The following is a 27,996-nucleotide window of genomic DNA, read 5'->3' on the forward strand; positions in this document are numbered from 1 at the left end:
CAGGATATCCCTAGAATAGTCATGGCCAGGATAGGGCACCCCACCATTCCTCCTCTGAGGCAACCCTTTGGTTTACAGCAAGAATCCAGGACTGTCAGAATGAATGGGCAACCTTCCCTGGGGAGGGCAGCCTGTTTATTGAATACAGATGATACATTTACAAACTGAGTACACAAAATAAATAACTGCACATTTTCCATCCAGGGTCCATAGCATGAAGGCCCAGGTGGGCCTATCAAAGGCCCAAGTCTCCAAACACCCTCTGTCTTACTCCCAGGATCAGGCCTGCCCTGGGCAAAAGAGGAAATAAATTGTCAGGGCTTCAGGCCCCAGACACACTTAGGGAATTAGGGAGAAATTCTGAGGCTATGAGACTCAGGCTCTCCGCTGCCTCCTGCCCAGGGAGTAGTGGGGACGGAAGGAAAGTATGTTTAAGGCACAGTCAACTTGGCACAGAGTGGTCTCTTTGGTTTGGTTTTCCACTGGAGGTGGCACATGCAGAAAGAGGAGGGCCTGACCCAAGACTGCCCACTGGGAGGAGCTGAGTCGGGGCTAAACCCTCCATGCTGGCAGAGGCCCTGCAGCCTAGCTAAGGCCAAAGCTGGCCCCTCGCCCCTTCCCACCCACTGAAAGCAGCTGTGGAGGGAGGAGACTTGGGTTCCAGCCTGGTTTGTGGTAGGGGGGAGACACAAGGACAGATGTGGGGACAGTTTTGGCTCAGACCTCTGGAAAAGCAGCCACCCAACCCCACCCACCTCCCACAGGGACTCTCTCCAGCCTGACTCAGTGGGGCCCAGACTGGAAGGTTAATGCTGTGAAAGGAAGCAGGCACAGGGTGGCCAGGGCAAGGCCAGCTGTGAGAAGGCCAGTGTCCCAGGCACCCAGGTTCAGAGGAAGGTCACACAGTATGGCTAAGTTCCAGGGAGAAAGCATGGTGCTGATAACACCAAGGTCAAGGGTTCAGACCCTCAACCGGCCAGACAGCAAAAAAAAAAAAAAAAAGTTCCAGGGAGATGTGCGCAGAAGCTCAGCAGATGGGGAGAGATGAGCAGCCCAGGACCACCCCCACTGCCCCGCAGCAACTCCTTCCTTCCCACCACCTCTTGGAGGACTATGGGAGTGCAGGATGGGTGTGCAGCGATCACTCCAGGCTGCTTATACCCGTGCCAGACACCAGATGGTGCCCTGATGCAGCTGCAGAGGAGAGAACAGTGGATCCTGAAGAGGAGGGGCAGTGGGCAGTACTGAAGTATCAACCAGGGCTGACAATGGAATCTGGTGGGGAACCCCCTGCCCTCTGCCTTGGCCCAGGTACCCCCAGCCCCCAGGTAGCAGCAGTGGGGCTCCCTTTAACACCCCACAGTTGGGAAGGAGGCACCTGGGGAATGGAATGGGCATCCAAGGAGGCGAGGGAGGTAATGGCGAGGTCTGCAAAGAAGGCACTGAGGGTTGTGGGCTGGTGGGCAGGCACCCCCTCATAGAGTGTGGTGGGAGCCTGGGGCAAGCCTACCACCAGCATGACCACAGAGTCCAGAAGGGCTAGGGTCCATGCCATGGCCCTACCACCAGAGGTCCTGGAAAGTCCTGGGGCCAGGAGAGGTCCCTTGGGGTGCCATGAAGGAAAACAGATCTTAGTTGGGAGGTAGGGGACTGTTTGGATCTAGCCAGGGGCTGAGGCTCCATCAAGGCACAAGCTTTGTGCCTACCTGGGCACCCCACCGGAGCATAGTCTTGAAGATTAGGATGCCACAGAATGTGGAAGCCCGGGAGGAAGGCTCTGTGGAGGAAAGGGGATTCCAGGAGTAATTGTCCCAAAGGGTCCTGGGGCCATAGGACACTCTCCACCCAGCACTAAAGGCCCCTTTGGTCTGGAGAAGAGCCAAAGAGTGAGGGAGACAGTGAAGGCCAGGTCCTATCCCTTTCCCCAACTCATATCAGAGCAGTTGCCCACCAAAAGGGATATCGGTGCCAGGCGAGACTCCCAGTTCGGTGGGGGGGGGAGGCATGGCCACCACTCTGTCACACCAGGTGCAGGCCCATGGTGAGGATGGGGGCTGCTGAAGGCACAGATAAGGGACTGGGGCAAGACATTCTCCACCTACCGCCAGCTGTATTGGCCTATCTCCAAAGAAGGTGCTGGGCCCAGATGGCATAGCAATGCGTGGCCAGGCTGGGACCATGCCATGTCTGTACCACAGCCAGTGGCTCAGCCATTGTAATGCTGCTGGTAGCGCAGGTTGAGCTCCCGCAGCTCGCGCTCCCGCACACGGCGCGACTTGTTGGAGCGTGTGGAGCGGCTGGAACGTGTGGACTGGGCAGATTTGGTGCTCTGGCAGCGCGAGGAGGCGCGTTTGAGGAGATTCTGGGAGATGGAGCGGTGAAGGTTCTTCATGGATGAAGAGGCTGCCATGCTCACCACCCACGGGTGCCTCAGGGCCTGCAGTGCAGTCATACGGGCTCCAGGGTCCACTGTCAGCAGGCGGTCAATGAAGTCCTTGGCCAGGTTGGACACACTGGGCCAGGGCTAGAGGCCAAGGACAAGCATTAGATCAACAGCACTCAACACTGCCCTCCATCTGGATGATGCCATCATCACAGTACTTGGACCTGCCCAGCATCCCTGCACTTCACCTAAAGAAAGGCAGTGCCCCCTCCTCCCATGGAGCATTCTGGGTCTCCCCAACCCACCCAAGCAGAGCTGGAGCTGCTCTCTGGGTGATGAGGAGTCTAATAAGGAGCAAAAGAACCTACAGGGAACAAACTTCTAAGGTACCCTGCATCCAAAGCCTGGCTCAGGGAGGTAACCCCTGCCAAGACTCCCCCAACCTATCCCAGGACCACCATAACTCAGGAAGACTTAAAGAAAATGTCTCAAACTTTCCTACCACATCCTGAGTCAGACCTAAGCTCCAATCCCTGGGTACCCAGACTGGGCCACTAAGAGGGAAAGTTCCTAGTCCTTAAAGAGAGGGTCCAATCTCCCTCTGTCAAAGCTGTGGTGGGAGACCACTGCATTCCCTGCCTCAGTCTCACCCTCAGCCTTGCAGACATAAGGAGAAAAGAAAACAATTCAAGACCACTAGATTTCTCAGTCTGCTGAGGTCAGGTGCTACTAGGGCCAGGCAAGGACCAGGACAGGACTCTTCTCAGGGGCACTCTCCAGTCTGCATGATTTCTCCAAGCCATGAAAGGCTCCAGGCAGTGCTATATGCCACCTTCATTTTAGTACTTTCTGTTCCCAGGGAGGAACTCCACAAAGATGTGACCTCATCTCAGCCACATACCAAGCAGCTGTCTTCTCAGAGCCTCAGCCTGCATGGCTCCATTTTCACCTGGCTGAATTCTTAGGTTCTCAGGGTAAAAGACATTTGCTCAGATTCCTTCTAACCCCCCATGCTTACAGCAATTATTCCTGCTGTAGCTTTAAGACTGTGACTTCAAGTTCATTATTCCCATTAGACTGTGCTGAGCTGGATGAACCCCAGTGCCTGACACAGCACTTAGAGGAGGTGCTCAGTAGGTACGATCTCAGTAAACAACCCATAGATGATGCCTGATGGGTGCCCTTTCCTGGAGCTGCTTTTAACTGTGGGACTCAGCCAGGTGGAGCCTGGTAGCCCTGGACCCTTGAGCCCCTTTGCTGGAGGGCAGCAGGTTCTTAGTCCCTGCATCTCCTGGGAGCATTTCTGGCATGAGCTTTGATGCTGCCCAAAGGGTGGGCAGTTAGGACCTTCCTTGAGCCTGCTGCAGATGGCTTGGCTGTGATGCCAGGGGCATGATCACTTGCCTTTCTGCTGAGTGAAGTCTCCCTGTTCTACCCCATGGTACCCTTCACCTTGGGGAACCCCTGAACATGCTCTCCATGGGGCTCAGGAAAATCTATGGGACCCCACATTTGGGGTAGCTACATGGCCATTTAGCAGACACCTGTACCCACTAACTATCGCTACCCCCGTCTGGCTCCCTTGACCTTCAACTCTTACCCTGCCCCTTCCCCACTGCTGCACAGGGGTGAGGCAGGGAGAACACTCATCTGGAGTCTGAGGAAGGGTTGGGGCTACTTGCAGTTGCTGTCCTCACCTGCCCTTTGGAAGGCAAATCTCAGCTTTTACTGAGCTGAACTGGAAGTGACAGGGAAATTACATTTCCAAGTAGCCACCTAACAGGGCTGTCCTCACCAGGGGACTAGCTCCCAGTGATTACTAGGGAGATGCTGGCTTTCAGGAGGAGGAAAGTCAGGGCCTCAGGAACATGTGGGCAAGGGAGGCCCACAGAGAGCTTGCTGTCCAGAGCAATGAGGGAGTACAGGAAGCAACAGCCCTCCTACATAGGCAGGTGGGTCCATGTTTCCCTGCAGGCTTCAGTGGCTCGGGACTCCAGTATGGAGGCCAACATGCAGAGTGACTGCACTAGACATGTGCCACAATAGCCTTTGGCTCACAGCTCAAGAAAGCCCCATAACTTGCTGCAGCCATCTGAACACAAGGAGTGTGAGAAATGCCCTCACCCGTCCAATGCTAAAGGATGGACACAGAGACACAGGGTACAGCAAAGTGAGATTTTAATAATGGCCTTGCAAGGTCCGGGTGTCTGTGAATGGGACAGGCACGCCTGAAACAGTTACATCAAGCAATTTATTCCCTACTGCACAAGTCCCTCCCACAGCTCTTCATTGGCTGAGTACTATGGGGTGCACAATCTTCCCGAACATTGTCTAAGTTTTATTACTTCCTTATAAAGCATTTATTGTCCCTTTCCCTCTGGAAGAAAGGGGTGGACTCAGGACAAGCCCGTAAAAAAGGCCCACCAGAAGTCCTGAGGAGGAAGAAGAACTAGGAAGTAAAAAGAACAAGGTACCAGCCCCCATCTTGAGAAGTCGCCCTCGGGAAAGTGTACTTGCAGGGGTTATCACACCACAAGTTAGTCAAGCAACCCTTGTTAAGTGATTCTTGAAAATGAATCATTTAGGCTATTTTCCCACAAGGAGCCACTGTTAGGGGCCAGCTACTCCAGTCCACGGACACTCATTGCAGCCCTGTCACTCACTTGAGCGGTGGAAAGAAGCAAGCCTAACAGGGCCCCTGATGGACATGGCAAACCTAGAGCTGAACAGACTACGTCAGGGGAACATCTGTGCTGCCCTCCAACTTTCTACAGTCTCCAAAAAAAGGAAAACTCACTGGGAACACACTGCAGTTCAGCCTGGCCTACTGGTGGGACAGCCCCAAGACAGGGCTTGCAGCTTGGGCTAGCCCAAACAGACTGGGACAACAATCCTGCCCGTGCCACTTGGTCCAGCCAAGACAGAAGAGGGGCAGCTCCTCTGCAGAGGACAGAGTGGTAAAGCTGGATGCACAGGCAGGAACATGAACATGGAGGGATGGAAGGCTTCCCCACTTCACATCCACACCCAGCCAGACCATGGCCCCCTGCTGCTCCAAACCAGTCCAATGCAGTCTTGGAGGGGGGGGTTTCCCACCAGACCGCCCCATGGGCTTAAGCATCTCCATCTCCGGAGTGGCACAGGCTCACACCAAGCATCAACCCCTGCTGCTCACAGAGCGGCCAGCCTGTTAGTGCCAAAGTGAGCAAGATCGATCCGCCCCTCCTGCTCACCTAGACTCTCGCCTCTCCAATTACCGTGGACATGCGGCTGTGAGAAGAATGCCAATGGACTCATTTGTCTGAGGGCCAGCCCAGCCCTTTCTGGCAGGCCCCAGCTCTCCCCATCTTTGAAGAGCTGTGAGCAGCTGGACCAGGAGGGTCCCCCAAGCTGTGACTCAAGTCTCCTGACCTGAGAACCAGGCTATGCCAATGGCACCCAGTCTGACCCTCGTGCACTAATGAATTTGCAGGGGATAGTCAGGCAGGCCAAACACAGGGAGGTGGTCCTCATCTAGCCCACTGACAGGAAGGCAAGCTTAGGCTGACCTCCAGGACAGCAGCCCCTGGCAGCCCTATGGAGGTCTCCAACAGGCCTCAGAAAAGTAAGGTTTCCTACCCTCACCCACAGCCATGCTTCTGACCCCAAGTCCAATTCAACACCTCCCAAGAAAGCATTCAACACTCACAGCCCAACCCAGCTGCTTCCCCAACATGCTCCGACCCGTGGAGACATGTAAGTATGTCTGTTAGCCTATGACTGACTGGTTGGGAAGAATTCTGGGCACAAGAAAGAGAAAAATGATGAACAGTCATGCCCTTCAGTTTCCACAGTTCTAACTTTTTGTTCTGGGTGAAGGACAGAACTCTTGCCTCAGTATACCTGAGGCTGGACCAGGAGACACACTCAGATGTCAGGTGGCTGACATATGGGACAGGCCCCAAGTATCACCTGGTCAGTAAACCAGAGACTTCCACCTGTTTCTGGGCTGACACAGAGCATGGGGCATGGAAAGAAATGTTCAGATGTCAGTTGGCTTTGTCTCCAGACGCTCAGGTCTCCCCCTGCTCTGGATCAGAGGACAGCTTCAATTGGTACCCAGGCTGACAGCAACACTTTCCTTTCCACAAATTTCTGGAGCTGTGTGGGTGAGGGGCTGGGCCCTGCCCTGAGAGGAGGACAAGAAGAGGCATGGGAGGAAGGGCACCACCTCCACTCTGACTCTGACCATCAAGTTGTCTGCCTTTCTCCTGAGTCCATAGCCCCCAAAGAATCCTTGTCCCCTTGCATATAGGGTACCAACTCCTGATGTGGTAACAGCAAGGAAGCTAAGAGGAGGAGAGGGGAGAGACCTATTCCATGAGCACTTACTTACCAACTTTGCCCTCCTCACCCCCCGTTTCTGCTGGGCCAAAGCCACTCCTCAGCAATGGAGTCCAACTCTCTCTTCAGAGGGAGAGGCCCCAAAACAGAAAAGGCTTTCCAGTCCAGCTCAGAAGACTCACCTCTCCAGGGCCTGGCAAGAACATTAACCAAGCCACTACCAGTGATCTCACTTTGCCCAAGAGCTAAGGGAACAAAGGATGGAGCCAACTCTCTGGCCCAGGCTGCAGAGAGAGGAGGAAGCTGCTTCTTTTTGGCAACAAACCCAGCTCACAGGGTTGCCCTAGACTTCTTTTGGCAGGCAGGTCTGACCACTCTCAAGTGAGGCTGGGACAGAAAGGCCCAGGGTCTCTTCTGGATGGCATCTGGGTGATAGGTTAAGAATGCTAGACTGCAAGCCTAGTGACCTGCATTCTAGCTTCACCTCCTCTATGTGACCTTAGAGAAGACACAGCCTCCTTGTTTGTAACATGAAAGGGTGAATGCAATGAATTCCAAGTCCCTTCCAGTTCTAAAGTCCTGGATTCTAAGAGCACAGCTCCCCATCTTCTCTCCGGACTTGGCTGTGTGTAAGGCACGCAGCATAGCATCTAACATCGAAGCTAGCCTCTTGAGCCCTATGGGTTCTTCATTCAGCCCATCACTACTCTGGGAAAGGTTCTCTGGCAGAGAAGGGAGCACCACCACAGAGCTGCTGGGGGAAGAAAGGCAAGAGAGAAGCCTTTGTCATGGCTTTGCAACCATGACTCAGTTCTTCCTTCAGCTTTGCCTCGAGATGTATTTTCAGACCCAGTATTACCACCCTCAAAGGCCTCCTTTCTGTACTTACGTGGGCCTGAACAAAAGCACAGAAAAGGGCACAGAGGAATTTCTGGGAAATGGTGCTTTGGGCTTATTCAAGAGAGCAGAACTATCAGTATGACAACAGGAACAGCACACTCTGATGCTGCCAACGAGGATAAGCATTTTGAAAAATTCAGCAGAATCAGACGTTATGTGGCAGTGGAGCCTGCACCCCTCCTCTGGTCAAGACACCCATCATCCTGGTGCCTGGGCTTTTGGACCAGACAGAATCCACCACCCTGGTACCCAGCAGGGGGTAGGTGAGGGACGAGCAGCAGAAAAGAGAAGGATGTGGGGGGAGAGAGCCTGAGGGGGGAAAAAGAAGGAAGAGAATGGAGTTTTAAAAGGAGGCAGAGAATAAAGATAAAAATAAAATAAGAAAAGGCGTGAAAACTTAAAGGTGAGTAAAGCTGCATTCTGAAGCTTGAAATGAATAACAAAATGAAATCTTCTGCCCCCACTTGTCCCTGCACAGAGCCCACAGAGTGAAGCAGAGGGACAGGAGAGAGAGGCTACAACTCAAGAGTCAAGAAGGATGCTGTTTGCTCATTTTGGAATCAGGAACATATCAACAGCCTGTGCCAGCAGCCTAGTAATGTCTACTTTTAACAAATGTCCTGGAGCAGCCCTGAAAGGTTCTGGATTTAGAATCCTGCTGCAGAGAGATCACTTTTATCTCCATTCAAGGGTTCTGCTGAGGCCAAGTGGTTTCTTAAGGGCCCAATCTGGCTCTTTTTTTTTTTTTTTTTTTAAACTTCCTCTCATTCTAATTTCTTTTTTTTTTAAAAAAAAAAGATGACCAGTAAGGGGATCTTAACCCTTGACTTGGTGTTGTCAGCACCACGCTCTCCCAAGTGAGCTAACCGGCTATCCCTATATGAGATCCGAACCCACGGCCTTGATGTTATCAGCACCACACTCGCCCAAGTGAGCCACGGGCCGGCCCTCATTCTAATTTCTGATGCAGTTTGGAGCCCCACTGGCTGTTAGCATCTCATCCACACTCTGGCCTTTGTCCCCAGACATCTGTGTCCTTGGAATGCTGGCTACACAAGGCTCACCTCAGGGTCGACACTTGGTCAACATGGGATGGCAGGATGAGTGAAGAGATGAAGGTGACTTAGCCTCTGCTCCAAAACGGCTGGGCCACACTGGAGCAGAGCTCAATTCTGGGCACTACATGTGCACGTGCATTGGGAGACAGACAAACCGAGGCACGTCAGACATGAAGGAGAAGCGTGACCTTGTGAGATGGGAGGACTGACCGGGGAAGGCGAGCCTGGAGAGGCATGGCCAGAGGGGAAGGTTGGACCAGGCCATCACTAACTGTCCCATCCACTGAGAGTCGGCTTCCATCTAAGGGGGGCAAGAGTGGGATGAGCGTGGGAAGCCATGAATGGATCTAAAGAGGTCAGAATGTAGGAGAGACGATAGCCTGGTGGCTCCCAGAGGAACTCGAGGGCCCAGAAGTGACAGAGCCTGTGACAACGCAGTGTTATTCAGGTAGGGACAAACAATGAAAAGAGCAGGAGGATGGGGACAGCTGGCGCGCCACTTATGGCTCTGAGCACAAGCTATGATCCACCCCTCTTGCTGGAGAGCCTCAAGGGCTGCGGGCACTGCTCTCTGGGGAGTGTGTAACCAGGGCAGCAGTGACAGAGGAATGCCTAGAGGACAGGGTCTAGGGAGCCCAGTGGTGGCCTATGAGGGGCTGCTGCTCCTCCCTACTCAGAGCCTACCTCCTGCGCTCCCCTCCTCCTCCAAGAGACCACCCCTGCCTTCCTGCAAGAGGTCTCCAAGGGCAGGTGTTCAACCACAGTGACCAATTAGGGGCCTACTGCCCACACCCAGTGGCCCACACCATGCCACCTCCCACTGACCATTCAGGGATCTGGCCTGAGGGTATCAGCTCCTGCAGTGAAGGAAGGAGATTTAATCTGTCGAACACCTGGAGCTTGGTGAGGTGGGGATAGCCTGTCTCGAAGGATCCTTCCTGGACAGATATGGGGACATCTGCTCATCCTCAGGGGAACCTTGCATACAGACAGTGTCTTCTAGCACTTGACATCCAGCAGCCACCAGCAGGCAGGCAAGGAAGAAAAGCTTAGGGATGCCTCACAGCAAAGAATTCTAAACCAATCTGTGTTTTCTTGTGCTGTCAGTTATCGAGACAGATGTGTCCTCCCTGTGGCTCTGGGGTAAGGTCCTATCCCCGATCGCCTGGCTGCTCCCTGTGACATACAGGGGCAGATGAAGAGCAGGGAAGGAGACAGAAGAGTCAGAGTACATGAACCAGGCAGCGTGATCAAGTCCCATAGGCACTGACCCCATCACTTAGAGAAGACCAAGACATGCACATCCTTTGCACCTCATTTTATCTTCAACATCCTAGGGCATATGGTAGAGGCATTTTAAGAAGTGGGGAATAGCTCACCCAGTTAGAGCGTGGTGCTGATAACACCAAGGTCAAGGGTTCAAATCCGTGTACCAGCCAGTCACCAAAACAAATAAATAAATAAATGGGGGAAAGTGAGGCAAAGAGAGGACCAGGGGATGAACTGTGATGGCAATGTACATGTCAACTCTGGCTCTGGGCACTCATCCCACTACAGGGCTATCAGAAGTACAAGGTGGCCCAACTCACTGCCCCTCAAGTACCCCTAAGCCCCAAGTCAATAGATGGTCAGCCTGCAGCCCAGAGACCCACCCCTGGGAAGCCATCTTCCCCTAGCCCTTATCCCTTGAACAGTGACAGAGTGGCCCTGCAGGTGGGTTGCTCTCCCAGCAGCACTCACTCTCCTAAGCAAGGCTCTGGTGAGCGCCTCTGCCCAAGCCCACCTGTACCTGGTATAGTCACCCAAGCTTGCCCACAGCTCAGAGACTGCCCAAGCAGAGGGGGATGACAATTCAGGCAGCAAAGCAGCTGATGGCATCACTCTGCCCTCAATCCTCCAAGAGCCTCTTCATCCGTCTTCCCTCTAGGAATAGAACTCTTGACAAAAGCAATGACATCAGGCTAAGGACGTCGCATTTCATGTCAAGCAAATCAGAATCTCTGTGTTAGAGGATCCTAACAGCCCTCTAGTATGAGTCTACAGGTGATGACTCACCTTCTCTGTCACTCCTTTAGAAATAGCTCCTTGAGCCCTCCTGGGGCCTCGTGCAACGGCAAGCTCACCTCTCAAGGTGGCTCTGTGTCTTCAAACTGCTCTCACACTCACATAGGCCTTCCTCACATCTGGCTAACATGTGTCTCCCCGCCACTTTCAATGTGCCCTCTCTATTCCAGCACCTCTGGGCACTGGGTAAAAAATTCAAATTTCTCCTCTCAAAGTCATCTCCTTTCCAGCATTCCCTCCTCTGAGAGTCCTGTATTTGCCCTAAAAAGTGAAAAGCACACTCAGCCCTGGGGCCTTCAAATCCTTTCCCTTCCTACGCCCCCATGCAGCTCTAGCCCACAGCCTCTTAAGCACACTGTCGGTAAGTTCTCTGCTTCATCTTGAAGTCCAGCCCTGAGAAGAGAGCATTCCCAGCCAGTCAGGCAGCCCCATTTGCCTGCCAACAGTCACATTTGGGACCCTTCCCAGGGTATCACCAATAATCACTGGTGCTTTGCTCAGGAGAAGCCAGGACAAAGTTCCCCCCAGTTATCACTTATAAATGCCCCAGTTCAACCCAGCAAACATTGAAACAGGTACCCACTGTGCACTAAGCGTGGACATGACAGAAGAGAATATACATACTGATATACATGCTGTTCTCAAGGACCTCATAGACCAAGGAGGAAAGATGTGTCCACAGACCACAGCCAGAGAAAGCACTGAAGCAAAGACTCCAGCAACATGCTGAGGCACACGTGTTAGGAAAAGCAGCCTGCAGTGATGGAAAAGCCAAGAACCAAGATGGCCTGGATTCAAATCTCAGGCCTGCCACCCTCTAGCTGTGAGACCATAGGCAAGTTACTTAACCTCACTAGCCTCAGTTTCCTCAGCTGGGGGGATTATTCCTCAAATGGGGGGATTATACCCATTTGGCAGGATTGATATGGAGATTAGAGATGTCGGGTATAGAACACCCAGCCCTATGCCTGGCACTCAGTAGGCACTATACAATGGTAACGGTCAGCATTATTCCGAAAGGAAGCAATATTTGAATAGGACCTTTTACAACTGATCAAATTTCTAAAGCCAACATTGGGAACAGAGGGAAAACTCTGAGAAAAAGTTTAGTGTGGGGAGTGCATGGAGTAAATGTCTCAGATCTGTGGTGTGTGGGAGTAGGGCAGGGACTGGGCTTTGGGCTAGAGAATCTGGAGTGTCCAGATCCTGGGGCACCTCCACCATTGGGCCCCACCACAGATGTCAAAGCAGAACCCTACATACTAGAGAGGGAAACCCAGAATTCTCTCCAAATCTGCCCTCACAAGATGATGTCCCTCTTGCAGAGCTGAGGTTTTGCCCCATACTCTCTCTTGCTAAATTGTGGCTCACACGTACCACATATATGGAGCCCTGGAATCCCTGGTCTGCCCCAATCATCCCCACCAGGCCAGGCTGGGATTACTCCAACAGCCTCCAGTTAGTCCTCCTCCTGCTAGTCTCCCACAACACTTTCTGCCACATTCCTCCTTCATCGTCAAGAACCCAGAGGGCTCCCCCTCCCTGCATAGAGTAATCCCAGCACCACAACGATCCCAGCAACAAACAGCAGGCCTGCCCCAGCTTCTTCAATCTCAGCTCCATTACTCCCAAACAATCTCCTGTTTATTCCGGAGCACAGTCAACAATGGCCCCTTCTCTGAGCCTCCTCCTTCTCAAAACCCGCCACCTGCAGGAAGCTTTCTAGTCAGGTCTAAGGAAACCACTGAACCCGATAGGGGGCTGCAAGGACAGCACCCTCAGTGAACAAGCACACCAGATAGAGCCTGGTATACAAGAGACACCACTATAATGGGGCAGGGGAAAGGAAGAGTGGTCCTAGAAAGGCACCAAGCACCATGGGACTTATTCTCTGGTGAGAAAATGCATACCTCCAAACCTTGCTGAGTTGAGAGTGGGAGGTCCTTCATTTGCACAGCAACACCCACCTCAATACACATGCTCTCAGACAGGCTTTTCCGGCACAGGCTTGCTCACTTAGATAGCTTTCATAAGGGCAAATGCCCATCACACAACATAAGACAGATGGCTGGAGAGAGGGGGACAGGGCCCAGCCGCCTGACCCAAGCCCCAGAGCCCATGTTGCAGACTGCCCAGACCCAGTGGCTCTATGCCAAGGCCTATGCTGCAATGTGCCTGCCAATGAGTGTTTGTCCTGTGGCTATTTCCTATCTTAGTTTTCTCTCCCCAGGGAATCTCAAGCTCCATGAGGATGGGAATAGCACTTCAAGTCTCTTGCATTTTCCCCAGATGCACATGTGGGTAGGCGGTGACCAGCAGAACAAAGACAGACTGGTCTCTAGCTCAAAGAGCCTGATCTAATGATGAAGTTCCCTCCTCCGGGAACCCCCTGGACAAATCTCTCCCAACCCAGAGCTGTCCACAGAGGGTAGTGAAATCTGTTCTTGGGGTCCTGGTAACAGTCTAAGTATCTCCAGGGCCTGCCAAGGATATGACTCTGGAACTGGAAACTGATGCTTTCAGTTCCAAGCAAAGGGCAGTACACTCCCCCACCCCTGCCACACCCACCCCCCACACACCTGGATTCACGCCCCGTGATTCCAGCAGAGCAGGAAGCAGAATCTCAGGACCCAGGCTTTTGGTTACAATAGGAGCAGGAAGCCTGAGTCCATTCCTCATCCCATTCATTTGTCATTCTCCCACTCTCAGATAATCAATAGCCAGTTAGCAAGACTGTGCAAGCTCCAATTAGATGAATTACCTGATCAATAAATGCCAGTCAGGAACTCTTGCGCAAACCTACAGACTTTTAGAAAGAGTCTTTCCTCTGTCAGCATATCCTGGGAAACCTCCCTCCCTCCCTCCCCTAGCTAAGCTCAATACCCCCTCTGCCAGCTGGACCCTCAGCAGCCTGGCACCACCCAGAACTCCAGGGGCCAGAGCTCGCAGAACACAACCAACCTCTCAACTTTCAGACACTCACAGATCTATTTTAAAATTTCAGTTGCAGCTACAACCTCAAATGTTTCTCCAGAGCCTCCTATCAGGACAATCGACCTTCCCAAGTGCCCCTACCGAACCCTCTGTCTGAACTCAGTTATACTCAAATATGAACCTGTCCTTCAGGCTACTGACCCCAAGCCTGCCTCCTGCCTTCTCCCTCCTGTACTTTTGTAGATGCCATTTGTTTTCACAGTTTGACTCATCTGGCCATCCTCCAAACTCCAGGACCAAGTCCCACCTTCTCCCTGACCACCCCAGCCCATTATTTTGGCACCTACTTAAAAATTCATTCCTCAAAACATGGTCTGCAGACCAGTAGCATCAACACCTCCTGTGTGTTTGTTAGAAATGCAAATTCTCAGGTCCTACCTAGACCTATTGAATCAGAATCTATATTTTATGGTGCTGATAACACCCAGGCCACGGGTTCGGATCCCTATATAGGGATGGCCGGTTGGCTCACTTGGAAGAGCATGGTGCTGACAACACCAAGTCAAGGGTTAAGATCCCTTTACTGGTCATCTTAAAAAAAAAAAAAAAAAAAAGAATTCATATTTTAACAGGATACCAGGGGATTTGTATTAACATGAAAGTCTGAGAAGCACTGGCCTCTACCACTCCCTGGCAGGGCCTTGCTTTCTCTTTACTTTTCTTCAGGGAAGTGAGGGCAGACATGACTAGAATAGGGACCCAGAAAATCACTTCTTCCAACCACTCCCTCCACAACCAGGTGGCCCCTGTGGAAGCAGAGGCAGCACCTTCTTCAAGTCCCTGCCAGGACCCTGGCATGCTTTTACAGCTTTATCCCAGGACACTGGGAGCAGTTTTCTTAACATCAGTTTATACTTATAGAATCATGCCAACCCGGTAGCCAATCCATAGCTGAGAAAGAAGTAAACGTCAGGGCATTAGCTCAGCATTACTGAGGGAGGACCATGGTCAGCATCAAGAGTCTCATCCCCAAGTTGTTTCTCTGCCACCACCTATGCCTGCTCCTCTCACTCCTCCCAGGCCCCTCTTAAAAACATCAAAAGCTCACACTTGCCCTGAGGATTGTGGGAAACAAATCCAATGTTTTAATTGAGACTTGAAGCAAATCCAATTGCACTAGAATGGGTCCCAAAGTAGATTTTTCACGGAGTATCAGGGGACTACACTCTGGCTTTCTAAGCTCTTGTTCAGCACCAGCATGGTCCCATTTACTGCCCAGCACAGTGGGTATGAGAGAGTCAGATTTTTGCAGGAAATCTCCTGCAGATCTCCACCCATCCACTTAAAATCTGGGAGTGACAACAGGCCAGGACTGAGCTTTCCATGAGGCTGACAACTCTGAGGTAAGCACCAGATGGTCCACAGTGACCCCTTTACCTCCAGGCCCACAGGCCCCAGTTGTTGGTGTAAACATTCACCACCTGTCTCACTTCCACCCGTGCCTCACCTAAGAGTAGGGCAAAAGATGCCCTCCCCTGTGCCTGTGACAGAGCTGGCCTGAAGAGAAAGGCTTCCCTCCCTTCCTCAAATGACCTTTGAGACACATGACCTGGGGATCACCCTAGGAAATGCCAGCCCTCACCCCCACGGGAGGGAAGTCCTTGACTAACCCCATATCCACACCTGGAAGCTGACAGGAAGGGTGATGCAGCACAGGACCTCAAGCACTGAAGGCAAAGTGGCATGAGGCTATTGGGTAACTCCTGCAGGAAACACTGCTCTGGGTCTGCCAGCTAGGGCCAGAGAGGGCCTGGCCCAAAGCCCTGGGAGAAAAACTGGGCTGCAGAAAGGAGCTGCTGCCATAGCTCCTTCCCCTCCATGTAAAGGCATGGACAGTGCTTCAGCAGGCCCAGGCCTGAGGGGAGCACTCTGTAGGAAGCACTCTGGGAGAGAGGAACCTTACTGCCCTGGCAGAACCCTAGCATCCTGCAAAGCTCACCTCACCTCCCATATAAAGCCATCATCCATGCTCTTCTTCACAGCCTCCCCAGCGCACCACTGTGCTCCAGCTTTCAGCACTTGCTGTTTCCTGCAGTCAGCCTTGTCTCCTACCCAGTCAGCAGCCTTCCTAAGGGTCTTTTCCTGCACCTTTCTTCAGCTCCCAGCAGTGCTGAAACTTAACAGATTTTTGCAGGTTATCAGGACTATCAATGGATCCAAAGATACAAACTGTGACCTACTGGTTGAATCTGGCCCTCAGGTTAGGGTTTGTGGCCACACAAGGTGTTGTTTAAATATGTAAATTAGATTCCAACATTTTAAGTTCAGATTTTCTGGCTTCTCTTTCAAAAATTGGAAGACCTGGATATATGGGATTCTCACTGTTGCACGATAAAACTAAACAGAGATAAGAAGCAGCTGCTCCTTGAGACAGGGCATGTTCACTCCAGCTTGCTCAGGGCCCTGTGGAGCAGAAGCTGGGGAGGCCCTGCCCCACATCCACTCAGCCCATCTCTGAGCTCACCTGCAGCTTCGGTGCACCACTCCTGTGCCTGGTGACAGCTTCCCACTGCCAGTGCCTGCATACCTCTGTTTCTCTACCTGAGGACTTTCTCCAGCACTAGCTGGTATTTGGGACAGCTTGGAAGCGCCAGGGATTTAATGCCCCCACAGAAATTCTCAACCCATGAGGTACAGCAGTTGGTGAATTTTTTAAAAAACCACTTCCCTGCTCTTCAGTGGTATAATTCTGAGGCATGTTTCACATGATTATGCACAAGGTCCCCAGTGGAACTGAGTTCTAGTGGCCCACAGTGATGGTTCACTCCTTAACTGGCTTTCTCCCTTTCCTGCTTCACTTTCCCCATTCCTTCACTTGTGATTACTGGAATCACATCCCAAATAAACTATCTGCTCCCAAGTCCTTGTCTCAGGGCTCACTTTTGGGGGAACCCAAACTAAGACACTCTGCTAGTCTCACTTCTTCATTTTTACATTACCTGCCAGGCCCTCATGAGCATGGCCCTCAGCACTTGCCTCTCACTGACAGCTGCAGTATATACCCCCCAACACCCAAAAGTCTCCCCATCACCCATGGGACAGGGGCGGGACTCACCTCCCCCGAGTAACTGTATTTGCCCCTGAGGATCTGTCGGTACAGCCGGGTGCGGTTGTCGTCCTCAAAGGGCATGGTGCCACTGAGCAAGATGTAGGCGATGACGCCCAGCGCCCACATGTCCACTGAGTTGGTGTAGGGTTTGCGGACCAGGACCTCGGGTGCAATGTACTCAGGTGTGCCGCAGGTGGTCTTCATCAGGCAGTCATCGCCCTTCTTGCGGGCACTGGCCAGGCCAAAGTCGGTGATGATGATCTTGGAGTCAGTACCTGGGTGGTAGTAGAGCAGATTCTCAGGCTTGAGGTCTCGGTGTGTGATGCCCAGTGCATGCAGATACCGGACACCATCCAGCACCATCTGCAGCACCCTAGTGGCATCACGCTCAGTGAAGGAACCCTTGGCAATGATACGGTCGAAAAGCTCTCCACCAGTAGCCAGCTCCATCACCATGTACACACGCTCCTGTGTCTCAAACACCTCCACCAGCTGGATGATGTTGGCATGACGCACCCGGCGCAGCACACGCAGTTCAGACTCACATACTTCCCGCCCCTCCCGGTACTTGGTCTCAATCATCTTGATGGCATACGGCTGCCGGGTTGCCCGGTGTTCCACACGTACCACTCGGCTGAAGCTGCCTCGACCAATGAGGGCCTTGATGTCGTACTTAGCTGTCACACGTGGGTCGAACTTGGCCCTGTACTTAGCCACCCTGGCCCTGCGCGGTGGCTCTGAGGGAGGCTCTGTGTGGCCAGTGGTGGGGGCACCGGGGCAGGGGTGTGCATACTGACCAGCTGCTGGGAAGCCAGCTTTGAGAGGGCCAACATTGTCCACCGCCGTGATGAAGTGCTTGTATACATCACTCTTAGTGCCACTGAAGGGCTCCACCTTCTTGACCAGATCCAGCTGGACATCCTTGGGCGGCTCAGGAAGGACCTTGCTTGTCCCACAGCCCATCACGGACAAGGGGGCATCCTCTCCAGAGAGGTTGGCAGGACCTGCTCTGCAGGCAGCGTCCCGTCTACACCTACGTAGACAGAAGAGATGGCAAGACAGCATAGTCAGTGAGACCTCTGAAGGGAAACCAGCCATTCTCCTCAGCCCTACCCCCTTACGCCTCAATAAACGTAGTCCAAGACTGAAGACCTAGCTCCCTGGAAGGGAGGGCAGCTTTGGCCCCTGAGTGCTCGGAGCCCAGGCTCAGTGGACAGTCTTGTTGAAAGACTGGGTCCAAGCTCCATGGCCTTGACTTACATCTCCCTGGGTCTCAGTCTCATGCTTCAACCCTCAGAGAGGGCAGGAACATGTACCAGGTCAGCTGTCATAGCCCCCACCCCCCTCTCTAGTGTACCTGGTTCCCTTATCCTAGTTGAAATCTCATGTTTCTTAAATGTTAAAATCATTCCTCTTATTACTCTGACTCATCTTTTCTGAAATGGGGGTGTGGAGTGTTGGAGGCCTGCTCTCCAAACCATCACCCACCAGAGCTCAAAAAGCTGCTTCTCCAAGGTCTCCTTCATGGAGATATCTCCCAGCCTTCTAGGCCTCCTGCAGGGGTTGGTCACTCCTGCAACAAACAACAAACCACTACTCCAGGTCTCTGCCCTAACCTCACTCTTTCCTGGATGGCTTCCACTACTTTGCTTATGTACCATCTTCACCCTGGTAATTTAACACCCTGCTCCAGCCTCTCACTTCCCCAGTTCACCAGATGGATGGCTGAAATCCCAAACAAGGCCCTGAGCTGGCTGGAATCAGTCCCAGTGAGCTTAGGACCACAAGCCTCAGCACAATGCCACCAGGTAGCTGCAAAACCAGCCTGGACTTCGTTCAAGAGGCAGAGGGGGCCTTGGACTCAGAGAGGACACTGGCAGTTCCACCCAGATGTGACCCAGAATGTAGATCAGCTTCCTTGGGATGAGGATCCAGAAGCCCTCACCATTTGCTACCCAGACAGGGATGTTTGGACCATTAATACACTGGGGCTGGTGGGGCCTGGACAAGGTGAGGTGTTGAAGTTACTGCTTTCCAGAGCTTACCACCTTTCTACCTAGATTGCCCTTCTCTAAGTCTACCTGAGGTCCCCATGGGTTGAAGAAGAGAGCTGAGAAGTTCGTATTAATTATGAGATACAGAATAAGGAGTGAAATGATCAATTCAGATCAAACATTTATTGAACATCTACTAGGTGCTAGGGATACAAGAATGAATAAGACACTGTCCAATGTAGGTTATATTTTAACACACAACAAAAGTAAAACATGGCCAATAAACTCACAGTCTAAATGAAAGAGAAAAGCAAAAAACGAAAACAGAACAAAAAAAAAACCCCAGATCATTTCAATACTGCATGGTAAGTGTTAAGCTTGAGAAACAACAGTAGATACATGTAGAGTGACTCAGGGGTTAGGGAAAGCTTCCTGAAGGAGGTGACCCCATGCTGAATCCTGAAGCAAGAATGAGTCAGGTGAAGAAAGATGGGAATGGTCTTTCAGGCTGAGAGAATAACACACTCCAAGGCCCAGAAGCCCAGAGTAACACCCTGCACCTGGGAGTGGGCAGTTTGGTGGTGCAAAGCCAGGGATGGAGAGCTGAAGTTTTGGAAGGTCAGCAGGAGCCAGGTTATGGAGAGCAGCACTTGTCATGGTGAGGACCAGGACCTTCTTGGAAGGTGACAGAGAGCTTCCAAAGGGTTTATGAGGAAAGAAAGGTGATCAGATCTGTTTAGAAAGAAGGGTGAGGTTGAACTAGAAGAGGGGCAAAGTGGAATAAAAGGACCAGTGAGAGGGCCGGCCCCGTGGCTCACTCAGGAGAGTGTGGCGCTGGTAGCACCGAGGCCGCAGGTTCAGATCCTATGCAGGGATGGCCAGTGCATTCACTGGCTGAGTGTGGTGCAGACCACACTGAGCCAAGGGTTGCGATCCCCTTACGGGTCAGGGAAAAAAAAAAAAAAAAAGGACCAGTGAGAGTGTGGTGCCCAGATAGTGGGGTGGAATCGAGAGATGTTGGCAACAGATCTGACAGGGAGTGGAGGCTGCACATGAGGGGTGGAAGGGAGGAATGCGGGCAGCAATCCAGTCCCTCACTCAGCTCCTGGGCAAAGGGTCAACAGTGCAACAAGAGGGACAGATTTGAGAAGTAGTAGGAAGAGTTCAGTTCTGGATGTGTTGTAGTGCATGTGGGATGTCCGTGTGACATTTACCGTGGGTCGCTGGATATACAATCTGATGTCTTAAAAGAGCTGGACAGGGACTCCATGGCTGCCCAAGGATAGTAGTTGGTGCCAATGGGCAACAGTTACACCTCCTCACCCCCTTGTGAAGCCAGCAACCAATCCAATCAAAGGCAGCAGACGAGACCCAGGCAGGTTTTATTGTAGCACCTTTGGGATCATAGAGAACCCTCAGAGGCCCTCAGATTACAGTGAGTCAAGGGCCTGTATTCAGGATGATGTGACCAATACTGACCAATATGGCCAACACTTTCAAGGAACAAGCTCATCACTGAAACATACCCAAGACAAATACATCAGATAAAAAGGAGGAGTTTATAGACCACAGATTAAGGTTCAGGTTATGATTCTAAGCAGAATGATCTTTCCTCACATGAGAGGGAAAAAATTCCTCCACCAACAAAAGACTCTTTCGGATTTGCTGCAGTTCTCACCCAAATGCCCAGGAGGTCCCACATGTCTCCACAGGCAACTTAGGAAATAATGTTTAAACAAACGCATTTAGAAATGAGGTTCCTTTTTACAGAGGTCAAAGATTAGAACTACGGACTTTGGAATTTTGCAGACTCATCTCTTCCTTCAGGGAAAATACAAGACCTCAATGCAGTAAAGGATTGAAGCTCAGGAACGGGAAACTCTGAGGCTAGTATTTCTGAGGCAGAACACAGGCCCCTGACTCCTGATCCCCAAGTCTATTCAGTAACAACATCTACTACCATTCACAGGGAAGACAACTGCATGGGTGATCCAGCACAGCCACTCAGATGTCACTTCTTCCTGGTGAAGAGGCAGACTCTAGATTCACAAAACAAATAGCTGTCTCGAAGCGTGTGCACTGGCTCTTTTTGTTTAAAAGAGTATACTAAGACTGGTCCTGATGAGAAAAATTAAGGTTTACAGAAGAAAAGACCTGACTTTTCACTTTAAATAAACAAAGCCTGCACAGGATTCTAAAGTCAGCAGTAAGAGAACCAAAGTTTTTCCTTCTCTGACCTGCCTCCTATCTTCCTGGGACACAGTTTCTCTCCCATTCATTCCAATTAGAAACTCTTTAGGGCTGGCCGCTTAGTTGGTTGGAGTGCAGCCTTATAACACCAAGGTCACGGGTTCAAATCCTAGTACCAGCCAGCTGCCCCCCCAAAAAGAAGCTCTTCAAAGATAGTCTGATGCTGATACTCCACCATCCCCAACCACAGACTGAAAGTGGAGAAGAAAGAGTGCTAGCTCGGAGCAGGGGGCAGGGGACATGGGCAATAGCCACCAGGTGATCACAGCTGCTCCACACTCCCATCACATCTGTTAAATTCTCTTTCCACGTTGGTTAGGTGAAAATGCAGACATAAGGACAAGGAAGGGGCTGGTAAATCTCCAGGGAAGGAGGACAGACCTTTTCCTGCTCCCAGCTCTCTTGTGTATGCCCCCAGAAGTCACCAGGGTGAGTGTAGTGATGGGTGAGGATGAGTGAGGAAGTCTGAGGAAGAGACCTCCCAGGAGGGTCACACTACAATAGTTGTAACAAGTCACTAACCCTAACAAATCTTGCAGAAAGTACCCAACTCTGTAGAGTCTGCTTCCACACCTTCAACTCCTAGCCTGATCCAAAGCACTCCTCAAGGAAAGCAAGCACACCAGACAGAGTGTGGCAGTGGGTGTGAGCATTCAGCCCTAGTGTCCTTTCAGTTAGTGTCACTACAGAAATGACACACCAAGAGAGATAAAGAGATTTATCCAAAGCCACTAAGATAGTGGTGGCTGAGCATGAATCCAAATCTTCTGGCTTCCCATCCAGGGTTCCTTCCACCACACAGGAAAGACTCCAGAAGTACCTGGGGTCCAACAGAGCTCGGCCTCAGCAGGTCAAGGCTTCAATCCCTCCCCATACTACTGATCTGGTGAATCATCACTCCTTTACTGAGGACCTTTTCTGAATGGCCTGGCTTCAGAAACCTCCATTCTAAATACAATTTGGGTCATGCTGCTAACTGCTCTACTCTAGATTTCCTTTGATCACCTCAGTTGTCAGCTCCTTGAGGGAAGTGGCCATTTCCCAGGTTTCCAGAACTCCCTTGGTACCTAGCTAAGTGCTGCGCTCAGAAGAGCCATTCACGATGAATGAAACTGGTTTGGCTCTTGGATTTCTACTTGCTGCAAGGTAAGAATTCTAGAACCTCAAAAATTTTCAAGGGGCAGGAAGAGGCCAGATCAGTTGTTAAACCAGAGCCATACTCTGAGCACTGGTGTAAATGTCCTCAACAATGAGGGAAGCCTGTTTGGGTTTTACAGATTTTTTGTTTTATTTTGTTTTTCTAAATCACACTCAGTACTCAGTCTCAGTTTTCTTTTGGCTGGCTGGTACAAACATTTATTTATTTATTCTTTTTTTTGGCAGCTGGTCAGTACAGGGATCCAAACTCTTGACCTTGGCGTTACAAGGCTGTGCTCTAACCAACTGAGCCAACTGGCCAGCCTCTGAATTTCACATATTGTTATCCAAACTCAAGGCAAGTTTGTCCACAAGCTGCCACCATTTATGAGGAAAGCTGGGGACCCAAGAGCAGGGGGAAAGGATGGATATTGAAATAATTTCCTGACCACAGAGGCTAAGTTTGTTAATGTTTCCCACACAGGGGCCCATGGGTACCTGGCCCTTTGCAATAGCAGCCCGCAAGATTTTTCCCCACAGCAAAGCTTCACAAAGATCTCTATATTCTGCTACTGTGTTTTGAAAGGATTTCTTCCAAAATGAAGTATAGTTGACCCTCGAACGATACAGGGGTTAGGGGCACTGTTTCCCCACATAGTCGGAAATTCACATATAACTTTTGACTCTCCCAAAATTTAATTACTAATAGCCTACTGTTGACAGGAAGCCTTATCAATAACATAAACAGTTGATTAACACATATTCAGTATGTTATATGTATTATGTACTGTATTCTTACCATAAAGTAAGCTAGAAAGAAAAAAAAAGAAAAGCTAGAGAAAAGACATCTCAAAAAAATTTTCCAATATATTTATTTTAAAAATCCACATATAAGTGGACCCACACAGTTCAAACCTGTATTATTCAAGGGTCAATTGTAGATAGTAATCTTTCAGTAATCCCAGAAATAAGTAACTGTTAAACAGCACTTCTAGACATCATGAGGCAAGCAGAGATATCTGTCACTTTAGACAAAAACCTTGGAACAAGGACATCAGCAGCCTTAAGGGGAACTATATGATTCTGTTTTCTGAAACAGGGAAACTGACCCAGAAATTCCATTTTCAGAAAAAATACTACAAAACCACTTCCATAAGTGTACGAAGATAAATTTGTACAAGAAAGTTCATGGATGCATTCTTTATAATAATGAAAAATTGGAAACCCAAATATCCACCAATAAGAAAATAATTAAATAAATAAAGATATAGTCACATAATGAATGCTCTGTAGCTATTGAAAAGAATGAGGTAAATCCACATATACTGGCAAGGAAAGGAAGATACCAGTGAATGAACAATTTTATTAAGTGGCTGTGTGCCAGGCTGTGTGTATGTAAAGCTGAACCACCAGCTGCCAAAAAAAAAAAAAAAAAAGAGTATGTAAAGCATATATCCAATGAGTGATAAAAAAAAGTTATAGACTTATATATGGAAAAAATATCCTCTGGGATGTGGAAATGTGTGAGGGACAGGTAGAAGGAAGGAAGGGGATTTTTACCTCTCATTTTACATACTTCTGTGCTGTTGCTATATTTTAAAACCATCTCCTGCCAGCTGGTCAGTTAGCTCAGTTGGTTAGAACATGGTGTTATAACACCAAGTTCAAGGGTTCGAATCCCAAACAAAAAAAACCCTCCACATATTACTTTTTTTTTTTTTTTTTTAAAGATGACCGGTAAGGGGATCTCAACCCTTGGCTTGGTGTTATCAACACCACGCTCACCCAGTGAGCGAACCGGCCATCCCTATATAGGATCTGTACCCGTGGCCTTGGTGTTATCAGCACCACACTCTCCTGAGTGAGCCACAGGCCGGCCCTTCCACATATTACATTTTAAAAGCTATTTTGATAAAAATATGTACTGTAGAAATGTATATACTAATATATGTATTAAAAAGGTGAAAGAAGGGCCAGCCCGTGGCTCACTTGCGAGTGTGGTGCTGATAACACCAAGGCCACAGGTTCGGATCCCTATATAGGGATGGCCGGTTAGCTCACTTGGGAAAGCGTGGTGCTGACAACACCCAGCCAAGGGTTAAGATCCCCTTACTGGTAATCTTAATTTAAAAAAAAAGAAAGAAAGGGCCGAGCCCGTGGCACACTCGGGAGAGTGCGGCGCTGGGAGCGCGGCAACACTCCCGCCACGGGTTCGGATCCTATATAGGAATGGCCGGTGCACTCAAAGAAAGAAAGAAATACAGACCCTGGCAGTGTACCTGGAGTTCTCCTTCCAAACTCCCAACATTCAACTCACAAATATTTACTGAGCTCCTGCTGTGGGCCAGGATCTTTGCCAGGGGCTGAGACAAACAAAAAGAAGGCAGCCATAGTCTCTGCTCTCAAGGAACTTACAGCCCAGATGGTTCCACACCAAGAGTCCCTTGATCCATTACTCTTGAGATGCCCTGAAAGGCTACTTCAAGGCTGGCAGCCTGGATGGGGTCCCTCTAAGATAATTTTCTCCCAGCAAATGAAAACACATTTTTCTATCTTAGCATCACATCAGACACCATGGCAACAGAGGGCTGTACCAAGAATTAGCTCAGTGATGACCTAGCCAACACAAACCAGCTTAATACTCACTGAGTAAGATTCCTGGAAGGAAAGGGAGTTCAAATAAATATGTCTCTTTCCAGCTCTCAACAAACAGAACTGCTTCCCTTCTTCCAGGGCTGTTACTTCTCAAATTTTTCTCCCTGCACCAAGATTCATACAGAGAATGGTACTATTGATAACACCCTGGAGTCAATGGAGACAACCGTTGTCAACTATTCCAAAGTTTAAGGGATGGCACTTTGGCACACCTATAGCCCATTCACATCATACAATTGGGAAGCCCTGAAAAGGATCAAAGTTGCCCATATAACATGCTCACACTTATAAAGTAAAACAGAAGGCCAAAGTAAAGTCTCACTCATTTAACTATGAACTAGTGATTGACAGAGAACCCCAGCACCTATTTCAGATTCCACGGACACTATGATCTGCAGGGGCATTCTGTCCCAGGTGCCAAGCAAGGTGAGGTGCAACTGTACCTCAGTGTCAGAAGTAAACACGTGAAGGCTGCACTTTCTCTAGCTCATTTATACAACTTAACAAACACAGAACTGCAATTAGACCTAGACAATGTGCTTATTCAGCAAACCGGCCCTCTAGTGAGTCAGCATTCCAAATCTCTTCTAGTGGAATGGCTAACCACATCTACCCTGATGAGAAGCACAGTGTTGTCGGAGCTTTCCCTGATAACCAGAAATGACCTTGAAGGAATCACACAACACAAGGCAGCTTCTTACATGCCACTTAGTCTGAAGAGCAACAGGCTAATAAGATGAGACATTTTCTTGACAAGGGACATTGGAAAGAACAGCCTTTAGTAATAATAGTGGCTTCCATTTACTGAGTTCCAACTGCACTAAGTATCTTATATGCACTATCTCATCCCTCTCTGCAACCACATATAGTAGGTGTGACTATTCCTATTCTGGAATGAGGAAACTAGGACTCAATGAGCTTCAAGATTTCATAAGTGCTGGCTAGTTAGCTCAATTGGTTGGAGTGGCAGCCTTACCACACCAAAGTCAGGAGTTTGGATCCCCATACTGGCCAGCTGCCAAAAAAAATAAAAAATAAAAAAATCATAAATGCCAGAAACTGAATCCAGGCCTTTCTGACTCCAAAGCCCATGCTTCCAAGCACCAAACTGTACTGCCTCTCCAAGTTTATGGGCAATAAGGCCAAAACAGGAGTCCACATGACATAGTTTGCCCTTTCCACTGCATAAAAGAGGTGACAAGTTTCCTGAGGTAATGACAGATCTTCAACCAGGAAGCACAATAAAGTCCCTTGGGTTCTTTTCAAAGTACGGATTCCTACCCCAGACCTTCTGAATCAAAATCTCAAGAGAGCTAGATGGTTAGCTCAGTTGGTTAGAGCATAGCCTTCTAACACCAAGGCCAAGGGTTCAGATCCCCATACCAGCCAGCCGACAAAAAAAAAAAAACCTCAAAAGAGTAACAATCCTGAACTTGTACCTAGAAAAACTACCCCAAGAGATTTTAGACAATCTTCAAACTTTTTTTTTTTTTTTTTTAAAGATGACCAGTAAGGGGATCTTAACCCTTGACTTGGTGTTGTCAGCACCACACTCTCCCAAGTGAGCTAACTGACCATCCCTAAATAGGGATCGGAACCCATGGCCTTCGTGTTATCAGCATCACACTCTCCCAAGTGAGACACAGGCCGGCCCTGACAATCTTCAATCTTGATATGCAATCAAGGTTGAAGGGGCTGCACCACCTACCATTCACACATGTATTTGCTGTGCTCATCGCAGATCCAGGCCCTGATAGGTATTCAATAATACAACTGAATCTATATCCATTCATAAATTGGCAACCTATCCCAATTGATTTGGCAAAACTTGCTAGTGGAGCCCCTACTTTATTCTAGGCACAGAGCCAGACAGATGCAGACAGAAGTAAGACCATCATGTGACACAACATGATATGCTCAACAGTAGCAGCATGGCCAAAGGTACAGGAGTCAATGGTTACATGTGAAGCAGGGAGGTTCTTCTAAGAAAATGACATCTTAGGTGGAATTTAAAGGACAGATATAGGGGGCCGGCCCGTGGCTCACTCGGGAGAGTGTGGTGCTGATAACACCAAGGCCACGGGTTCGGATCCTATACAGGGATGGCCGGTTAGCTCACTTGGGAGAGCGTGGTGCTGACAACACCAAGTCAAGAGTTAAGATCCCCTTACAGGTCATCTTTAAAAAAAAAAAAAGGACAGATATAAATTTCCCATAATGTTGGGTGGGGATGGGGTGAAAGGAAGAGTATTACAAACCAAGAAAACTGCACATCTAAAGCACGACAGTGTGAAACCACAGAGCTAACAGGAGGCTTGCAGGCCTCCACAATAACTATGTAAAAGGAGCGCAGAAGTGCCCAGGTGTTGACTGCAAGGTTAGGCCTATACCAGATTTATAATGAGCCGCAATGCTTTGCTAAGAAGCTTGATTTTTATCCTATAGGCACTAAGGAGCCAGTGTTAGGCAGTGAAGGGCTTATTCAGATTTTCAGGTGGGAATGATCACTCAGGAGCTTCAAAGAGAGGAACTGAGCGTGGGGGCTAGGCTTCCACTTGCAGACACAGGGATGACAGGCTTGCCGAGCAGGAGACCCAGCTGGACTCAGGCCTGCTTTTTTCCAGCCTATACAAGGAAGCGACCAGAGCTGACCCGCCGGCCCCCGGCGTTCAGTGGCAAAGGAGGGGTTTGAAGTATGAGCCAGGTGCGAGAAAGCAGTGAGGACAACCGGGTTAGATCAACCTGACTCGCGCTGGACGCAGGACGTCGCTGAACAGCAGGCAGGGCACCTGACCACGTCCACCGGCCCCACGCGGGACCAGAAACGGGTTACCCAGCACGGCAACATATTTAGAGGCCAGTCCAGTCTCGAACACTGGGGACCCAGAGCAGCCATCGCCCCGCCTGCTCTCCGGCCCCGTAGGCCCGGGAGCACCGACTGAGGGCTCCGGGCTGAGCAGGGGCAGGCCCAGGTGCGCCAGGAAGCGACCATGGCCGCAGCTTGTCAGCCCCTCCCGCCCACTGGGCCGTCGCCCTTGGCCGGGCCGCCTCACCTCGCGCAGGCGGCGGGCTCTTTGGCGTCTCGGCGGCTCTGCCGACCGTCTCCGGGCCGCGGTCACCACGGCCGTCCCAGCCGCCGCCGCCGCCGCCGCCGCCGCCGCAGCCACCGCCACCGCCACCGCCATCCTC

General features: G+C 50.4%; 1 protein-coding gene across 1 annotated transcript; it reads right to left on the reverse strand.

The window, feature by feature from the left end:
• Positions 1–92: 92 nt before the first annotated feature.
• Positions 93–27,988, reverse strand: PSKH1 (protein serine kinase H1). Its single transcript, XM_063110730.1, has 3 exons — positions 27,861–27,988; positions 16,778–17,804; positions 93–2,524 (listed from the first exon to the last, which is right to left on the reverse strand). Exons 2-3 carry the CDS (start codon positions 17,732–17,734, stop codon positions 2,207–2,209), a joined length of 1,275 nt encoding a protein of 424 aa, XP_062966800.1. The 5' UTR covers positions 17,735–17,804; positions 27,861–27,988; the 3' UTR covers positions 93–2,206.
• Positions 27,989–27,996: the final 8 nt, after the last annotated feature.

Source organism: Cynocephalus volans, chromosome 10 (assembly GCF_027409185.1).
Source record: "Cynocephalus volans isolate mCynVol1 chromosome 10, mCynVol1.pri, whole genome shotgun sequence".
NCBI lineage: Eukaryota > Metazoa > Chordata > Mammalia > Dermoptera > Cynocephalidae > Cynocephalus > Cynocephalus volans.

What these genes read in the sequence shown, in the direction of transcription:
- PSKH1 (XM_063110730.1), bottom strand. Translation starts at nt 17,734, where the DNA reads ATGGGCTGTGGGACAAGCAAGGTCCTTCCTGAGCCGCCCAAGGATGTC. An exon ending in AATACAGTTACTCGGGGGAG is followed by an intron (nt 2,525 to 16,777) that starts GTGAGTCCCGCC and finishes CTTGGCCTCTAG; the next exon opens with CCCTGGCCCAGTGTGTCCAA.